General features: G+C 38.4%; 1 protein-coding gene across 1 annotated transcript; it reads left to right on the top strand.

Annotated features, from left to right (window-relative positions):
- Positions 1-677: 677 nt before the first annotated feature.
- On the top strand, positions 678-5,753 carry LOC146467342 (C-type lectin domain family 4 member G-like). Its single transcript, XM_085126162.1, has 3 exons — positions 678-717; positions 4,200-4,278; positions 5,104-5,753. Exons 2-3 carry the CDS (start codon positions 4,212-4,214, stop codon positions 5,520-5,522), a joined length of 486 nt encoding a protein of 161 aa, XP_084982288.1. The 5' UTR covers positions 678-717; positions 4,200-4,211; the 3' UTR covers positions 5,523-5,753.
- The last annotated feature ends 13,997 nt before the right edge of the window (positions 5,754-19,750 follow it).

Here is a 19,750-nt window from a genome sequence, read left to right as displayed (position 1 = left end):
GAAGAAGCAAAGCGGTCAGCAAAGGCTTAATTTTGGATTTCCTGATTTTCAAAAGCATTTTGAAATGAAATTAAAATGATTCATTTGTAAAATTTAATGTTTAAATGCCAGCAAGACCATTCGATCAAAGAACTTAATTTCAGTCTCGACAGAACGTGCCATTAATTAAAGACGCCAGAATTTAATTTATTAGAATATAATTAAACCCCGCAATCCTAAATTCATTATTTTATGGTTCATTGTTACTTACTCTACATTATTTCAATTACATTCCCTTGTTACCTAGTTAGACCGGATTAGCTTTGAAGTTCGATTTATTTTTTTATTATTAGAATAAATTTTTCAGTATTACTTTAATTTTCACTATGACAATTGTAGGAATTATTCCCCCTAAGGCCTTTCTGGTCGCTAGGGAAGACAAATAGTTCTTATCACGCGACTGTATTGTAGTGTATCAAGAGAAGATGAGGCTCTCTCCAGTGTATTCAACAGCACAGTTTATCGTAGATCTAGTAGTACGAGATATTGAAAATATAATAAAATCTATAAAACTATTTGTCTCAAAAATTTGAACAGCTGCCTTAATCTGCCAAAGATCGCTAATTTGGTATTCAAAGTAAAGACGAATGTATAACATAGACAGATCCAGAATATAGTTTTTATTCCCGACTGGAACCTCCCGCAGTAAGGTCTATCACTCTCAGGAAACCGTACTTGGTAAGTTGAGAAATTAGAAGTTTTAAAATGCAAGACGTGTTTCCTTATTGCTGTGTACAAGTCTTGATTCAGAAAAGCCAACCTACCAAAATGTATTCCAGAATATTTTTCAGTGTCAATGGGGTAAGAAAAGCAGAACAAAATTCACCTCTGTCTTTTTTAATTTCGGAATAGTTAATGCTCCTGTATGTAGTGTCCTGCATGAGCGGATCAAACTAAACAAATTTGCCTGCCATCCTTAAAAAGGTACAAGAAACAGCAGGGGTAGTAATACATAGTTTAAAAAAAATCATCTTTTTGTCCTTGGTAGCTGCCTCTGAAAAATAAAATAACAAAATAAAAATTGGACGGCATGCACTTCGTAAAAAATCACTGACCAATATCTGAATGGTTTGAGACGCTACGATTTCATTGCCTTTCTTGAAAGTAAGCACTGTAGTATCTCATGACGGTGCCAAAGGAAAAAAAAAAGACACGAAAAGAATTGAAGTCAGGTAGTTCTTCATTCCATATTATCATTGATACGTTAACAGAGTCTTGGACTAATTCATGGGCTAATACATATCATAATGTACCTTATTAGCTTGTAACTTTTAAAACAGTACAATTCTCACAAGCTTTAATCAACTCTTATTCACCTCATCAAGTTATACGCTCTCATCAACTGTTACCTATTCTCCAAGTGTAACTTAGCTAAGCAAAGTATCCGTGAAATGCGTCAATTAAAATTACTGCTAAATAGGTCAACCTAGAATTTAGAATTTTTGGCATGCAAAGCTAAAATAAACACTTGGATCATGAAAACCACGAAATCTCTTATTTCATTTTTATTTTCGCTCAAGTGGAAAGGAAACGTTTTGAAGGTCAAATTTTTTTCCGCATTCTTTTAACAGCAACAAGACGAATATGTGCGTGAATTTGGGCTTCTTTCCTGGCGCATCCAGCTGTAAACGCCAGAAAGTCAACATGATGAAATCCCAGTTCTTTTTAGTTGATAATTTTAAAGCTCTAGAATAGTACAAGCAAGTATATTGTAAGCCTGGTATATTCCTGGTCTAAATTTTACCCTCTGTCCGTTTTTTACGCCCGGTCGGTAGTCTACGTTTTACACTGACCGATTAAGTAATAAATTTAGGAAAATAATAAAGGTTCTGACGGTAAAATCCGAACTGTTAGCTGTTGAATTCCCATAAGAACTCGAAAATTTCGCAGAAATTCCATGGCCTGAATAATGATTTGAGATGTCCGCCAGCTCGACGCCTGGATAAAACAACAAATTGCACTCGAAACACAATTTTTTCGCCGTTATTTCTCGGATTTCCGCTGTCGAAACTGTTGAGTATTCCTTAGTAGTTGTTCTTTCGATTTACCATTCCGAAAAGGTGTGTTTTCCTTCGGAAAACACGAAAATCGGCTACTAAAAAGTTAGCCGTCCGGGGTTTTTGCGGTGTTCTGCCTTCCGGTCATTTCAGTTCTAACTTACGGTGTTTCGGTTATTTGGATCTTATGATGGCAAATGAAACCTAGCATTTCGAAATTCGGATAGGTATTTTGTCAATTTCCGAATCGTTTTGGACCCGAAAAAGAGTCAAAAGCCAGTGTTTAAAGATTGTTCAGTATTTTTTTCTGGCAAATATAGGTTAACAAAAGATGAGTTTTTGCACGTAAATTTTACTATCGTGGCGATTTTGTCACTTGTGGACACAACTGATTGAGCAAACCGTTTACCTTTTGAGACTGTTAATAAATCAGCCTTCAAAACAAATGAGCCAAACGCATAAACAATTCTTGCCATATTCTTGAAGAAAGAAAATTTTCAAGCTAAGTAGTAAGCAATCCTCGGCTAGTTTTAAATTGGACTGATTCGAATAATTTAAATAAACTCAAGTGATTTCACGCAGCCGCTTTAATGGGCAATAATAATTGTTTGCCCAAAGGATACTCAAGCTTACTTGATCTGTTCTGTTATTTCGCATTGACTAAGAAGCAAATCGGTCTTCTTAGGTTTTAAGTCTTGGTTTCTTTCCAATCACTTAAACTAGTTCTATTTGCCAATACTGAGTTACAATGTCTTGATGATGAGTTTTGTTCTTTTCGTGTACAGAAAAAAGGAGTTTGAATTGATTTTAGTGCTAGCTCCACCACTCTTTTAAAATATGACCCATTCATTTCCACAAGTGTACAGTTAACCTTTCCGATTATCTTCACAAGCGCTTACCGTGATTCATCTTTAAAAGAGTGATACTCGGTATTCATTGTTCATAATTTCTCACAATTTTTGCAGAATTTTGTCAGCCGGTTTAAAATTTGCCAAAGACCGCCAAACGCGTGTTGATAATAAATATGTATATTGAATAAGGAGAATTTTCCAAAATAATTGGTCTCTTCAGACATGTTGTACTAATTATCGACGCCAAACCTTCTTGAGAAACTCCTCCGGTAGTTAGGACAGTCTCTTTCAGAAAACAAAGCTTGGTAAGTTGAACGATTGAGAAGTTTCACTTTTTATGTTACGACTGAAACATATGGCGTAAGATTACCGGAAATGCTTGGCGTTGTTGTTGGTTTAAATCTACAGTTTCTGAGTCAGAAAAGGAGCTCTTCAGTTGCCCAAAGGTTAAAACTCGATAATTAGAAAAGTTTTGCTTTCATGTTGTTTCTTGAAGCGTTCACATCAATGCTATAATTTCTCCAAGCGAATTTTTATCCTGCGAATTCCTTTCCACGTTCAGTTGAATTTCAGGGGAAATTAACAAAGGAAAGAGGAAAGAAAACGATGAAATGACGAATTGTTCGCGTCTTAGTCTTCCAGCGCACTTGGACCATTTGCAATTTTAGCAAAACAATTTGTGTTTTGGAGCCTATGCCCCCAGAAATTAACTTATCTATTAACTTACATTAATTTAGTCCCACCTTGGTCTGGAGAAAGGCATAAATTGAAGTAAGACTCAAATCCATAATTCGCAGTTTAAAATAAGGCAGTTAAGGTCGGAACCATTGTAACATTTGGAGTGCGAAATCCAAGCCATAATAAATTGTGACAAAAATGAAACATTTCACGCAAAGTTTGTCTCTTACGGAGAGTGAAAGGGGATTTATATCAGACATAAAATAAAAATTGTTGCTAATAAAATAGTATGATTATTTCATGCATTACGAGGAAAGGAGTTCTTTTTTCAACAAGTATATCAATAATTCAGATTTGTCAGAAAGGCAACTACTAAAAGCACTACTCCATTTAAAGTCCTTAGGTTTTTTTTTTCTACATTGCCAGCTTTTAAAGTAAATCAGCCATTCGCAAAAAAAAAAAAAACACATTCTTCCCATTTGCATTTTTTTTTCATTAATGCCAAATTATCTTCACATGTACATAATGTCCAACGTGAGTTCAAATACTGACAACTTTTTACAGTTTTTAGCGTCATGCAATCACAAATTTCCTAACTTTGGCCATTGAATACTTTCTTCATTTTTCTTTACAGAATCAGGCAGGGATGGCCATCAAAGGAGCAGTGTTCATTTTTGGCGTAATTTTTGTGTCTCTGATGATGGAGGCAGAGGGTTCGTAAAGGGTCGCGTGGTGGTTAACGTTAATATAACAGAATATCACTCTTATGTCTTTCATTTCCGTCCGGTTTCTAATTTCAGTAGTAGAATGTTTGTTCCGTTTTCAATGGTTAAATTGTATCATTCACGTGAAATATTTTGAAAAATATAAAAGGCTAATTTTGCAAGATTGTCGTGAGTTCTAAACCCCGCCAGCAAAAGTTAAAGGGCTGTAGGGTTAAGCTATTGAGGAAAGTGACCTTTTTTTAAATACCATTTCAAATAGAGTTCTCAGATACCTTTTAGATTATTTTAATGTGAAAAACCATGACATTCACCACTACAAAACTAGAAATAATTATTACCTTATTTTGGAAAAAAGTTAACTTAGAATGCACCAAGCGCGCTTGTTTCTACAAAGGTAAAACGTCGTTTTAAAGTTACTCTCCTAGAGTATTTGTGATCTCCTTTTATTTATTTTATTTTTTCTAAACAGGACTGCATTGATAGCAGTTTTCTTCATAAAACTAATGCAGCAATCCTATATAAATAAATTTGAATTATTATTATTACTATTAATAAAAAATTACTATTATTATTATTGTTATTATTATTATTATTATTATTATTATTATTATTATTATTATTATCTGAATATCATGATGACACCGAAGCGTCCGTTTTTATCGCTCGCTTTTACATCTCTTCGCATTGGTAAATATTTATTGCTGAGAATAATAGTTATTGGAATCGGTATTTAATAACCGAGGACTTCTCGCCAGCGTCATATCAATTTTTAGCTTATGGCTCTCTTTCTCTCTTTACATTCTCTTTATTCAGGTTGTTGTCCACCTAAATGGGTTTCAAGTGAAGCCGCTTGTTACTACGTTATCAATACCCGATTTCAAAGAATGAAAGATGCTCGACACAAATGTCAGCAAATGGGAGGAGACATCGCCGTCATCAGATCTGCCAATGAAAACCAATTTATTTTCGACCTGGTAAAGAAGACAGCTGGATTAGCAGGCTTGGGTGCATGGATTGGCCTCAACCGAAAGGCTGACGGGAGCTTCAAATGGGTTGACGGCACCCCATTAGTGTATGAGGCATGGAATTCTGGGGAACCCAACGGCATTGGAGGCCGCGCGGATTGTGTCCATATGATTTGGAATGATGTAGGAGGAAAATGGAATGACGCCTCTTGTGACTGGGAAGACGTCCGCCCCGGTGTTGTTTGTAAGATGCCAATGCCACGTTGAGGTGACCAGTTCATTGCTAACCAGAAAGCTGTAAACCTGACTGGCATATATAGGACTATAGAAAGCTAAGAGTAACGTGACCATGTTAAAGTAGCAAATTGGTTTCTACTGCTGTACCAGTCAATAAAAGCTCGACTTTTTTTAGAGCGTTGCATGCGCTCTATACATAGCCAAGTTATGTTAATTACTTGCTTAAGGTGAATGAAAAATAAAAGTGGTGTTGGCAGCTTACGTGGTCAAAAAACTTTCTGTGCATGTTCAATTGGGAGACCTCATTGTCTGTGTAACGTTAAGTTTTAATTTGTATCCGAAATGAACCATAAGCTTGAATTATTAAGCTTTAAGAAAATATACACAAAATGGGGTGTTATGCCAAAACAACGAACGGTGCAGTACGCGCGCAGCCAGTTGTCATGGTAGGCTGATACCAGTAATACTCTAAGCAAAGCAAAGTGGTTGAAAATGGCTTCGATTCAGTTTATTGTTTTCTTATTTGGTTATCATCTTTCCTTTCGCTGTAACGCGGAGAGGGTTCCTTGTTGCCTGTTAAAAAAAAAATTACCACATTCTGTTAACAGTCCTTAAGCTTCCTTTTGCGCATACACTTTGAATGAAACCGGCAAGAACGTCCCTAACATTATGAATCTTGAAAAACCTAGTATCCCCTTATACATGGGAGAGCTGATGTGTTTTAGAAAGAATACAGCGTTCCTATACCTTTTAAGTTTACGATCAGGCCACATTTAAAGCGACCCATATGTACAATTATTAAAAATGGATCATTGTATAACGGCAATTCCGGGGATTTGATTGGCTTAGCGGCCATGGTATATGAGCCATTATACCATGCCCGAGAAATAACGACCATTAAATTGTCTTCTGTTTGTTCTTCCAAAGGAAAATCAGCAAGATCTGGCAATATTTCTTGATATTTTTTAATGAGATAATTATTCCGCTCCCGCTTGATGGATATGAGATTAAAGGCAACTCGGTGCGCGCTCGACGCCCCTCATCTGTTTGCATACCTCAGCGACCGACTATCACGTAAACGCGCAATCTGATTGGCTTAACAAAGCTGCCGTGTATTGATCGATAAAAAAAGTCCCATCACAAGCGAACAATAACAAAAACTTTTTGAAAGTGGTCAACTGGGAGATTGATTTCCGAAAGATCCTAAACAATTAAAGCGAACATCGTGGTTTTACACATACCTGTATTTCGGGAGGAGAGGAAGAGAAAACCAACCCAGTTTCACTACAGAGACGTTTTTCCGTCGCCACAAACCCCAGGGTAGACGATATTTTGACCTGTGAAGAGAGTTTCCCGGGGTGGTTGTGTCAACAAAAAGCCATCAAGGTGGCGTAGACGACAACACCGACGAAGCAGACGGCAAAATGTTTGTGGTTCGCGGTTTGTATTGTACCAGCTACTGCATGCCAGATGACCAGTCACATTTCTAATCAGCACATTAATTTTCCGAACACGTTCAACAACTGTGCAGTGAACATAGTCAGCAATAACTAAGCTTAACCTCCGATGAATTCTCAGTGGTCCATTTCACTATACAGCCGATTGCACTTCGCTGTCAACTTTTTTCCAGAATTTGAAAATGAAAGGGACTTTCAAATTAAGCTCAGTTTGGGCTAGTCCTGAGCTTAACATCATTTTTTCGTCTACGGTTTGCAAGTTTCTGAGACTGGGCAATGTATGGCGAAATCCCTGTGTAGATTTGTCATTTTTTTTTATGAATGGGCATTGCAAATACGCCACTTAATGTCAGCGCGCGCGCGATTTAGCATACATAATTGAACAAATGAATCAAACTTTATGAAATATTTTTTTATTGATTGATCACTCGATTTCTATCGCCTTTGACAGTTGACTTGGGGCTTCACCCCTCGCCAACTATCAGCCGATAGAAACCTCGAGCTTGCCGTCTAATTCTTAAAAATCCAACGCGGGCTCGATGAATAATTGCCGTTAAGCATACACCTCTATCTCGATTATACTTTTCACATTTAAATAAACAGGCAACAAAATCAGCTCATCAACTCTCCCATTGGTTTTCGCGAAGTCCATACGCGAAGATCCCGCGAAAGGATTGCCCTCTGTAAGAATAAACAAATTATTTGTTTGAAAACGATTACAAGAGTCGGAAGAAAGACAGAGTGCAAATCGCACACTTTTTTTATATTTTCGAGTTATTCGTGCTGTACATCCAGTTCATTTATTGTCATGGCTAGTCAAGTAATCGTTTTTCTGACTGAAGATGATCGTTTTTCGCGCAAGTAATCATACATGGGTTGTCTAGCTAACATAATGAGCAAAGTTCAGCATTTCTATTTTCGATCGAGATATTATTTATGATTATTATTATTATTATTATTATTATTATTATTATTATTATTATTATTATTATTATTCGTATGCCAGTCCTCAAACTTTGGACACCATTTCGGTCTTTTTTTTTTTTTTTTCATTAACTTTCTATTAAAGGAGGGGAGGGAAGAAGGTGGAAGCAGGGGGGGGGGGGGGGGAGGGTAAGGGGTCTTCGCGTCGTTCTGATTTTTGTGCATTTCAGTTCTTATGGTGTTTCGGGAATTTCTGGTATTTCTTATCGTAGATCAGCTATTTTGGCAATGTTTGACTCGTCATTGACCCAGAAAAAGAGTAAAAAGCCAGTGTTCAGTATTTTTCTGCAAAATATAGGGAGACACGCTAAACGTTTTCCGCGTAAGTTTTTAATATCGTGTCGATTTTGTCACATGGGGACACAACTCACTATAGAAACCCTTTTCTCAGTGAAGGGTACAAACGAATGTTGTGCCGCTAGCACCAAGGACAAATGATGGATCAGAAACTTAACTCTACAGTGTTTGTTGAAGTGCTAAAGTGAACCCATGAATTTCCCACTGAGCGTTAGCTATAGTAAGGAAATGGGAGATCGCACGAGGCGACCTCGGTGTGAATCGAACCCACGGCCTCTGGATTTGATCGTCCGTTGAGGCCACACGTACTTGCTCCCGTCATAACTTATATATTACTTCAGTTGCTCATTCTCCTACCCGAAAGTCTTGATAAGAAGCTTTTCGGTTTTAATAGTGGATAGACTGAGGTTGCTCTTGGCAAATTCCGTCGTATAGTTTCTCTAACTGCCACTGTCAAACAAAATTCGCATAGTGAGACCAGTGTGTGGCTTATTGACGCTAGATAACACACCAACAGCAGCAGGACAGATTTGTTCGTAGCCTCCCACGCAATAGTGTCAGTTTAGAGAACTCGTATTACATCCTCCCTCGAGGTAATGCGAGTCCCCCTAAAAACGACTACGCCGGAGGCTAACTTAAGGGTCAGGTAATTATGTTGAAATGGCACCCTCCCTCTTGACATGCACTAGACCACTGGAATTGTCAAAAATCGACACATGATGTTTCCCTGCACAATTGTGACACAGGCTGCTTGAAGAGGAATTCTGCGCCAAATGGCTGTTACCACAACAAATGGAACAACGCCTTTGTTGTCTTAAGAGATTCTTCTACATCCAATATTAATTATTGTGGTACATATTGCGCTGGGGTTCCTCTGCCTGTAGTAAGTACAATTCACACATTTAGCTCCTGACAGAGTGACTAAAGCAGCTGCGGTAGCGGACCTGATCCTTCACTTAATAAATTGCCCAACATGAATCTGATTTCTTATTATAATCGAAGTAATTAATACTCCTATTGTTAAACATATGGAGATGAAATTACTTATATCGTAGATACAGTAGATAGGTAGATATAGAATATATAGAGGATTCGTCATTTCAATACTGCTGTCACACGTAATGTATATACATATTGTGCTTTTGTAATTATTGTAATGCGCATTTGATCATCCTGTCATGGAAAATGCGCAATGTAAGAGAATAAATTATTACTATTGTTATTATTATTTCACTGTGGTCATAGCTGGCTCAGACAAGTTTTTTTGTTTTTTTTTCAATCAGTTCACAGCGTTTCCTCACTGCAATTTCACTGTCAGATTCCTTTAAAGTCAGGGATGTAAGACCTACTCTTCTTTAACTATGAACTTTGAAATCATTAAGCTCAGATTTGCTAGGAGTTTCTCCATCAAAAGAGATATTTCCCATATGATTCACTCTCTACCTCTTAGAGTTCATGGCGCGAATTGGCCATGAACTTTATCATAAGGTTCCGTTAGCCGTTTCAAATTACTGTCAGAATTTACTGCTGCAAATTGTTGACAAGACGTTCCTTGTGTGCATTGATAATTGTTTGAGGTTGCAAAAACGCTTCTTTACGATGTTTTGGCTGTTTCATAATCATCGGCTGTTAAAGGAAGTCCACGAATGGCCCCAGCGGCCGTACCTTCCGCTTGGCAATCCGATGCTCTACCAACCGAGTTAGCAGGACGGTGGACTATGCCAATACATAAATGCACGTCGGAGAAAAGAAAGGAAAAGAGGGCGGCGATTGAGTTCAGTGGACTACTGAAAGCAGCCGTTCTCATCGAGAACATTTGGCCATTAAAAGCAATGACATAATTAACGTGTTTGTTGCGCGCTGGAAATTTTAAAATGACGATAAGTTTGATACGAATGTAAAAAAAACACAAAGATTGTAACAGGCTCATATTTTGCGATGTGCAATTTATGTGCTTTTTAGTGAAACTGAGTTTAAGTAATATTCAAAGATATCTGTTTCTAGGAATTAACGTAATGTTTAAAACAGATGCAGCAGTGTTTTTAGACCCGATAAAACATGGGCTGAGAGTTTTTTGAACGGCTTCAAAAAAATTCCTGGAAAAGCGTGTGTCAAGGAAGTTCATAACAATGATGCTTTTGTGAACGTTGGAAATTAGCGTACGAGAAAAACATTAAACACCGCATACTAATAAGGAGGAAGTTTTACAGGGTCTTAAAACAACTGCACATGATGTTTTATCGACCATTTGATAGGTCAACCAACTTATGAATTATTAATGAGATTGAGAAATGTTCATTAAAACTCAATGTAGCGTCCATATACACCCCAAGGTCCTTTGCTGAAACAACCGGACGCAGCTCTTTCCCCAGTAAAGTAACATGTAGATCCAGATCTGTAGGCGTATTTAGAAGCATTTCATGGTGCCGATTAAAAGCAATTTTGTCTTCTCCGGGTTAATCAGAAGGCTATTTTGCCAGCACCATACGGCCACTTTTCTCAGGTCTTCGCTTATTTGTCGAGCGGCACCAACGATATCCCCAACCAAAAATGACAGGTGCAATGTCGAATCATCCCCGGAGGATTCTAAGGAACAGTAATCTGAAACGCCTGGCAAATCGTTAATGTAAACATTAAATAATGCTGGGCCTAGGATGGATCCTTGTGGAACTCCGTGTGTAGATTTACACATTCCAGATACTTCAGAGCCAATTCGTATATACTGCTGGCGAACATGTTGTAGTCGTGGTTCTTTTCGCATGCAAACTGCTCTCAAGCTCTGCTTGTTTTAAACATGTGTTTCATGCAAATTGATTTCAACACAACAATCGGAAGAAAACCAGTCTGAAGCGGTGTGCATGAAACGATACATCTGATGTATCTGTACTAATGCATCAGGTTTGTTTACTTACCAAATTTAACTCAGAAGCTTCCAATCAATCCGTCTTCCTTTCTGACTGTTTTGAACCGATCCACAAATGTAGCCTTTTCCACTATCGAATAAGCTGTTTACAACTTTTCACGGGAAACGAATGAAAAGGAAAATAGCAAACAAAACAATTTTGCAAACCGCTTTTCTTCGAGAAACGAGGAAAGTGAGAGGACGCATGTTCGCTAGCCGAAAGGCAGCCGCTAATAAAAGCGCCAGAAAAATGAGACCTCTTTCCAGGCTCTCCGCGTTATTCAACTTTTCTCGCTTGGTTCCAGGATACCACAAAATGAAAAATTACATCTATTCTAGCTATGAAAAAGTCATAATGGAAAGAAAATTTCGATGTATTAGCCAGAACACACATTCAGTCCTCGTATACGGGTTTGCTTTTATTTATTTATTTATTTATTTATTTATTTATTTATTTATTTATTTATTTATTTATTCATTTGTTTTTACTTGATAGGCGCTGATCAGGAGACATTCAACTGATTTGTATGAGTGGATCTTCTGACAATTTTTCTATGACAAAATAAAAATGCCCTTTTTATTTATTTATCCGTAGACGGAGAGGCGAAAATCTTGGGACAAGCAAATTTAAGCTGAGCTCCAGTTCGCAAACAAAGTCAAGCTGGAAGGTGGACATGGCATTCAGTGAAGTTGTCTGTAGTAAAATAATTACATTTATAAATATATAAAATTCAAGATATGTGTAACCTATCGCATTATCTGTGCATTTTATCTGTGACTGAGAAATATATTTGACTTAAAATAGAACAACTATGTATTTAGTGGGAAAAACATACAAGATTAATGGTTTCAAATAAATGTCTTGTAGATAACATTTTTATAACCTACACATTTTTAATTTACCATGATTTTTCAATACATAATGCAACGATATTCTTTGGTTGACTTCCTGTCGATCAGCTGTTTATGAGTAATATTTTACGGCAAGTGTTACTCCCATATTGTGTGGCATCCTCCTTGGCTTCAATTTTACAAAGTATTTAGCATTTGCAATTTTTTAGGTGCAAAGTATTCAAGGAAGGTTCTTATTATAATCACATATTACTTTTATAAATATTATTATTGCTATTACTATTTTGGACTTTCCATGGTGCCCCTACTCCTATATCACCATTTTACTTGTTGGAAACAAAAACTAAACCACGTCTTGCTCTTTCAAGTATGATTCTCCTTCGGCATTCTCTTTATACAGGCTCCCGTCAGCATGAAGAGTCATGCTATTTTATTTCATCGACGATGTTGGAGTTGCCACAATGAGCGCTGCTTGGGAAAAATGTCAGAAGATGGAAAGAGATCTGATAGCTTTCATTAGGGGAGACTGGGAAAACCAGTTTATTTTGAATCTGGCACGGAGGACTACTGGGATAACTTTCTGGGGTTTGTGGATCGGTCTCCAGCGAAAGGCTGACGGGAGCTTCGAGCGGTTTGACAGTAAATCACTAGAGTATAGCGCGGAGAATGCCAGAGAACCAAACAATGACGGGGAAAACGAGAATTGTGGTATGATGATGCCACAAGGCCCTTCAGCAGGAAAGTGGAATGACATACCCTGCGACTATCCATTCAACCGCGAAACTGTTTGTTCCGTAAGATGTATTTGTGAATGACAAGCAAATGAGTATGGATAATATATTGGAACTGCGGATGAAAGATTTTAAAAATAGAAGAAACGTCCTCTCAGTTATTGCGACGTTCAAGCCATGTTTCTTTTCGTAATCACTTAAAGTGCATATGAAGTGAAAGACATTTCAACGAGAACAAGTATGATGTTTTCTTTTTTTTTTTTTTTTTCTAACTAATGGCGTCACAAATCGTACAAAGAAAATCACCAGTAAGTTTTCAATTGCCTGTAGGAACACATTAGGAAAAACATAGTAATGGGGCTACGAAAAAAGGGTAGGGGGGGGGGGGGGAGGGTTGACCTCCTCCTTTTTCTCATCTCCGTCACTTTGTCTTTCTCCGGATCAGCCACACCATGTTTTTCTTTTCTTTGGTTTTAAAAGTCGCTACTGACTTTTTAAGGCCGTTTTCGCACAAGTCTGAATAACAAAGAGTCGATTTCAAAGTTATTCAGTTCTTTGACGACGAAGTGGGTCTGGCGTATAATTCTGAATCTGGACACAGTTTCACCGGATAGGTTCCTCCCCTCCCCCCCCCCCCCCTCCCTAAAAAAAAGACAAAAAACTACAAAACGCCTGTCACCACTCGATTTTCTCATAATCCACCTATTTTCTACGATAAACGAGTTCTTCTTGTTTCACTAGTACTATTTTTAAGAAAGAAACTCTTTCACCTTGCATTCGACATTAGCTACACATTAAATATGCAGGTTTCACGTGGATCCCTCTGTCGGGAACATTTTAGTAACTGTTGCCTAGGGAATAGCTCGGTCCGCGGCAAAAATGGCGCCCGATTTGAAATCAACTTTGTTTTCAACGAAGGCCTGTATCTCAATAACTGAATAAACTTATCCGAGAAAGAGTTGCTCCGGGATTATCTCACATCATCCTTCTTGGCATATGGTGTGCCAGGTAAGCGTGTGCTTAAGTTTCAAACAAAATTTTAGTGAGGTTTTCGAAATGCTTTCCTCAAATGACAGTGCTGCACGTTGACCAGCCGCTGCGAGATAAACCGTTCACAACGGCATTTGGAAGCTCTGCGAAGCTTCAGTTGAAAACACAGCAAAACACACCAGGTAAGCTTTTTCAGACTTTATTGTAATATTTGCGGATTTCCGAGGGAATTGTTGTCTAATTTTCGATCGAATTTTAACGTCATACAAACTCTTATATTAGGCTTTGGTGACCTGTGATGAAGGTAGAGTTGCTGAACTCTTGTGCTTCTGTTGTACGTAGTGTTTGCTGCCACGAGCAGCCAATAAAGTATTATTAGGCTCTGTCTGCCCCCATGAACTGGGATTTTAATGGCAGCTTCGGTTTATAACGGAACATCCTTGGTTTTCCAAAAGTATTTAAGACATTCACTACTGACTTAAGAACCATCAATTTTAAAAGACTAATTTAAAAGAATTATTCTAAAATTTTAAGGTGTTTGCTTATTGTACCAGTCATTTGGTCATTTCCGAGTTCCTGTGAACCTCATCAAAGCGAGGGGGTGGTATTAACCGAGGCTACATAAAGATTTCGAGTGCTCTCATAGCCAGAAATTCTATACAACATGGCTGCCAACTAAGCTGCAGGCACGCGCAAAGGACACATATACGGATAAAATCACGTATGTCCAACATACACAAACGAATACGATTCGTCAAAACACTCTCACCAATCGTAGCATTGATAAAAGATTACGATTTGTCAAAGAAGCCTTACGATTCGTACCTTTGGAACGAATGGTAAGCTCCTCAGTCGATCGGTATACCATTTGTAAACTGCGTCTTATTAACACTTGTAAGCCGCGCGAAAACGAATGGTCGATTGGTACCATTGGTACCGTTGCTACAAGTGGAAAAGTAGTCAGTCGATTGGTTAACCATTGGAATCCATGACAAGACGTAAGCGGGTCTGAACTGGAAGTACCTGAATTCCGTGGTTAATTAAATTGCGGTTTACTTTTAATTGAGGTTGTGTCAACGGTGCCAGGTAAATAAGATTTAAATGTCACCATCCAATTTACAGTTGTCGATTGACATGTCGCATGTATATGGTTCCGATTACCGTTGTAAATGTGAAGTAAAATTAACACAGTGGCTATTCGTACGGCACCCGTACGGCGACTTGTATTTGCTATTCGTACGGGAGTCCGAAGATTTCATAGGATTTCTCTGCAATTCCTGATTCTCGCTTATCCAAATTATTATATTTACCTTTAGAAGGATTAAGTGAATCCAGTGAGCCAGATAAGTTTGCGTACTCTCTGCTCACTAAGCGAACGACCCACTCGCGACACTTCAAACTTTTTCCGAGCTACATAAACTCGCAAATTTAAGAGTTTCCTGGGTTTCACACTCCTAAGGTCCTTGTCTTAGGAGTGTGAAACCCAGGAAACGACAACTCGCTAAAATGACCTCAAATCAGCAAAAGGAGACAGAGAAACAACAAACAGTACACCGTATACACAAGGTATGTCATTTTTTATTGACAATTTTTCGGAATTTTTACTTCCTAAACCCGATCGTAAATATTCCCATACAAACTCTTAAATTTGCGCCGTGATCGCTATTACGCAATATGATCACCACAACTCACAGCTTGAGCTTGGGCCGCCTGAGACGCAATTTCCCAGGGATTTAAGCCGTAATTTTATCAAATTTAACTTCTCTGTGCCCTGTGTTTTTAATTGGAAATCGGGTAAACCGGGTCATCAAACGTGGCTTGTGATATTTCTACAGTGACAGTGAGTTTTCGAACACATAACGGCCAAAATCACAGAAATGTTCTTGTACTGAAAGGAAACCAGAAATGTACAGACTCAATGGCCGAATAATACATGTCATCAAGTCGTAAATGACTCATCTCAGTTTTCCTGTACACACAAAAACAGTTGTGGTAAAGAATTTGTTTTTCCGCGGTTGAAGAATTTTACAGTGAAAATATACAGTTTCGATTACGACACAATCACGTGCATATAAACAGGACACAAGCGTCTTCTACTGTTAGTAGCGTGGAATAGAATTTACTAGCATTCCTAGATTATTCTGTTTTGAGACCACAAAGTTGTCATAATCTTTTCTTTTTATGCCGAAAGAATATGATCTAAATTTAATCATCGAGCAAATGATACGTTTTCTGAAACGAAGTGCAACATTTTCCCGGAGTGTATTAAGAGGGTAGACATATTAAAATCAAGCGCGCTATTAAATCGCCTTCAGATGCGGTTAGAAAAGACATAAAAAAAGACATCGTGAGCTTGTGAGTGAAATCCTGAAAAAGGTGATCCCACGAGTACTATTGTCAACACAGTACGATAACAAATGCATTAATTAAGGTGAATCGTGAAGAATATGTATATTCATGGCACTACCATGGTAAACGGTTTCTCTCTATTGGTTTGAATTTATTTTAAGTATTATCATATTTGTAAGAAAAAGTTGAGCCGGGTAAAGGAGTCTTATGTGGACAAAATTATCAGATCCCGTGGCATTTGGCGAGCGGTCCTGTTGTGACTAATTGATTTTACGAAGAGGCTAAAAGAACCCGAAAATTGAGTACAACAATTGCACCGGAAAAGAGTTAACTTTTAGACGGAAGCAAAATGCACACGCACTTTTCCATAGAAGAAACACCAGACTGACCCCGCAGAACAAGCGCTATTTTTTGTGTGTGTTTCGCGGGCGAGCGCAAAACGCGAGGTAAACGCGCACTACAAGTCACGCGCGATAGGAGTGGTGAGGAGAAAATAATAGACATGTACATGTTTATGCATACCTCTGTCTTGTTCCATCATATTAACGATGCTACAGTAAACCGTATAAGGAGAAACAACCTTCAGTCTTGTGGAAAAAATTATTTCATGCTATTTTAGAGCGTGTATGTAGGGGGGAGGGGGGGGGGGGGTATTCACCGTTCTGATCGATATCCATCCGATGCCTGGCTGCACTGGTGACTGCATTGTCACATCATACCATTTAAGGTAGATTCCAACCATCCTGATGGATAAACATATTAAGTAGCCGCATTGGGGTTTTTTAATGTTACATCAGACCGTGTGAGGTGTGCCAGCCGCCGCTCTGATGGATCGGAAAATTAAGGGCCGAGTTGCTTCGTTAGCGTTTTTTCATGTTACACCATACCGTATAAGGCGTACAGCCTGCCGTTCTGATGGCTAAAAATTAAATGCTGAGTTACTGTATTAGCGCGTTCTATGTCACATCAGACCGTATCAGGTGCGTCACCCGCCGTTCTGATGGATAAAAAATTAAAGGCTAAGTTGCTGTGTTAGCGCGTTCTAAGTTACATCAGACCGTATCAGTGAGAATAAGTGAGAATAACATGAGCCGTTCATTCTATGGCATATTGAATGAGATTACAGACGCCTCAAGGAACCACAAAGATTTTAACTGTGTCCCCTCATGACCTTTGTTGACAGAAAGCCGTGGCTTATAACACCTTTTACCGTCTAGGAGTATATTCTCCATCGGGGGCAAAAGAGAAATATGAAAGGAATGCGGGGTTTTTTACCACACATTCCTTTGAGATACTTCTAGTCAGACCCCGCTGCGTCTCGTCATGCTCATGTCGAATACACAAACGGTTACCATTTGTTCATAACGAGCCAGAGGTTCTTAGCAACCAAAAAAAGACTTCGGCACCCCTTGGAGATAGCAGGCAATTTGCCTGGTATCTTCGCGGGAAGTCGAATATCTTGGAGCATTCCAATGACATATAATCCATTCTAGCGGTCACTTCTGTTTCGCTTGGGGCGTCAATTTTAACGCGAAAGTGTTATAATCCTTATGCCGGAAAGTTCTTTCTTTGCGAGATTTTAATTAAATTTCTATATATCTATAACTCATGACGTGTGTGCAAAGAGCAAAGACAAATTACATTTTTTGCCACAGTTATCTCCGGAAAAGCGATGAACTTTAAACAGGGACACCCGGCAGTTTGTTTTAGTGGAATCTTTCCGCGGAGATTCAGAGTTAAATTGCAATAAAAACATCTACGTTTATTTGGCGGAATCGTGATTATTTGTCGTCACACGGGAAAAGAAGGAGGCAAACACGGCAATTATGATAGTGACAAAATTCGTGATTTACTTTGTCTATATATAAGCTTTTGTAAGCCGGTTTCCTTGTCTGACAATAAAAGTATACTTACCGACCTTGAGGTAGCCACTAACCCAATAACTTAACGGCTACCTATGGGTCGGAATATATACTACCGACCTTAAGCAAACCCATATTAATACCAGTTCGGTTAGTTTTTCGAGATCCAACATAAGCTTGCAGAACCTTGGAAATACGGGAAAATCTTCAGCTAAGGCCCGGTTCATACGTCGAACTTTACATGAGCCGAACCTAATCATTTGGTTCGGCGCATGTAAAGATCAACGTATGAATCAGTTAGGATCAACAGATTTGTATTTGGGTCGACCCGTCGTTCTATTCGACTGCGCCAGTCCAATAGAACGGCAAAAGTTCGACTTCGATTCAGACGTCGAAGTTTTACATGTGCCGAACCAAATGCATACGTTACGTATAAATTATATAAATTATATCTATCCCAGAGGTCTGCGCGTTCCATCGACTTGGCATGCGCAAAAGACTTCATTCTGGACAAGATGGCGGGAAAAGAGGAATGTGCTTGTTCTTCTTGTTTCGAAGCAAAGTAATATACATGTCTGAGATGCGAAAGATTAAAAAAAATCTATTTTTGATGTGCACACGCACTTCAAACCGACAGAAACTTTCCAATACAGGCTATATCAAAGGCGAAGCCTCAAGACTTCTCAGAAAAAAATCTTCAAAAACAACATTTGAAGGAAACATTACTCTTTTCAAACAGAGATTACGCTACAGAGCTTACCTCGATAACCTTATATATAAAACTCTTTCAGAAGTCAATTTCCGCGAAAAAATGTGGGCACTACAAAACAAACAAAAAACGCGCAAAAACATTTTGCCGTTTGCTAGGGAATATCGCCCTTTTGTGCCTAACCTAAAACAATTCAGATGAGTAAATGGCACTTGATAGAAAATCAGCCTCTGCTAAGAGAGATCTACTAAGACCCTTCCCTACTTTCGTAAAGAAAAGGGAGATCTTTGAAAGACGTATTAGTAAGAGCAAATTAGCTTTGAAGGTCATATTCTTCCTATCTCGACCAATAGGTGCCGTGTTTGGCTTGTCTTCATTATTTTAGCAAAGAAGCTCTTCCATGCCAGAATTCATCTTTCCCGCCATTTTGATTTAAAAAAAATCTTTTTGAGTAAAAGCAACAGCCGCTGACCACGAAAAGCTATTTTCTCACTTTAGCTTTAATTGAGTTCGACTTCAGTTAGGTTCGACGTCTGAATCAACTGTCGAACTTATTTATTTGGGTCGACCTCAATAGATATTAGGTTCGGCTCATGTAAAATTCGACGTATGAACCGGGCCTAAGAAACACGAGCAGTCATTTTCGGGCCTGATTAGATGGCTCATTCCTATGCCAGTGTATCGCTACAACTTGTCAGCCTGGTTTAATTTTTACTGGTAAAGCGGGCGGTTAAATCTATCTTTTCCAATTTATAAATTCTGCTGCATTCCGACAGAGTTCATTTTCAGTAAAGCGATTTTTTGGCCGTTTCTTTTTAATGGAATTGCAAAAGGGCGAAAATCAGCCTTATTTATAAAGTCTGTTGCACTGCGATGAACTGTTGACCTATTTCTATGAGTCGGGTCGATTTATCCTTTTCGTCAACTCACTGTCAAGGCAAATCGGTCCGATAAAATTACGTGTAAATCAACTCAGGCTAAATCGGCCCTATAAATCATTACGCGTACCATAACCTTAAACAAAGAAAAATAATTAATACACACTTCAAATACTTTAGACTGTCTGGCCATTATTTTATACACACCGGTAAAAGAACAGCGAACTGTCTCAATTTCCGAATCGCA

Source organism: Pavona decussata, unplaced genomic scaffold (assembly GCF_977016875.1).
Source record: "Pavona decussata unplaced genomic scaffold, jaPavDecu1.1 SCAFFOLD_137, whole genome shotgun sequence".
NCBI lineage: Eukaryota > Metazoa > Cnidaria > Anthozoa > Scleractinia > Agariciidae > Pavona > Pavona decussata.
This window is presented reverse-complemented; position numbering and strand designations above follow the sequence as displayed.

Coding starts and splice junctions, on each gene's coding strand:
- LOC146467342 (XM_085126162.1), top strand. CDS start 4,212: ATGGCCATCAAAGGAGCAGTGTTCATTTTTGGCGTAATTTTTGTGTCT. Junction 4,279..5,103: donor TCTGATGATGGAGGCAGAGG/GTTCGTAAAGGG, acceptor CTCTTTATTCAG/GTTGTTGTCCACCTAAATGG.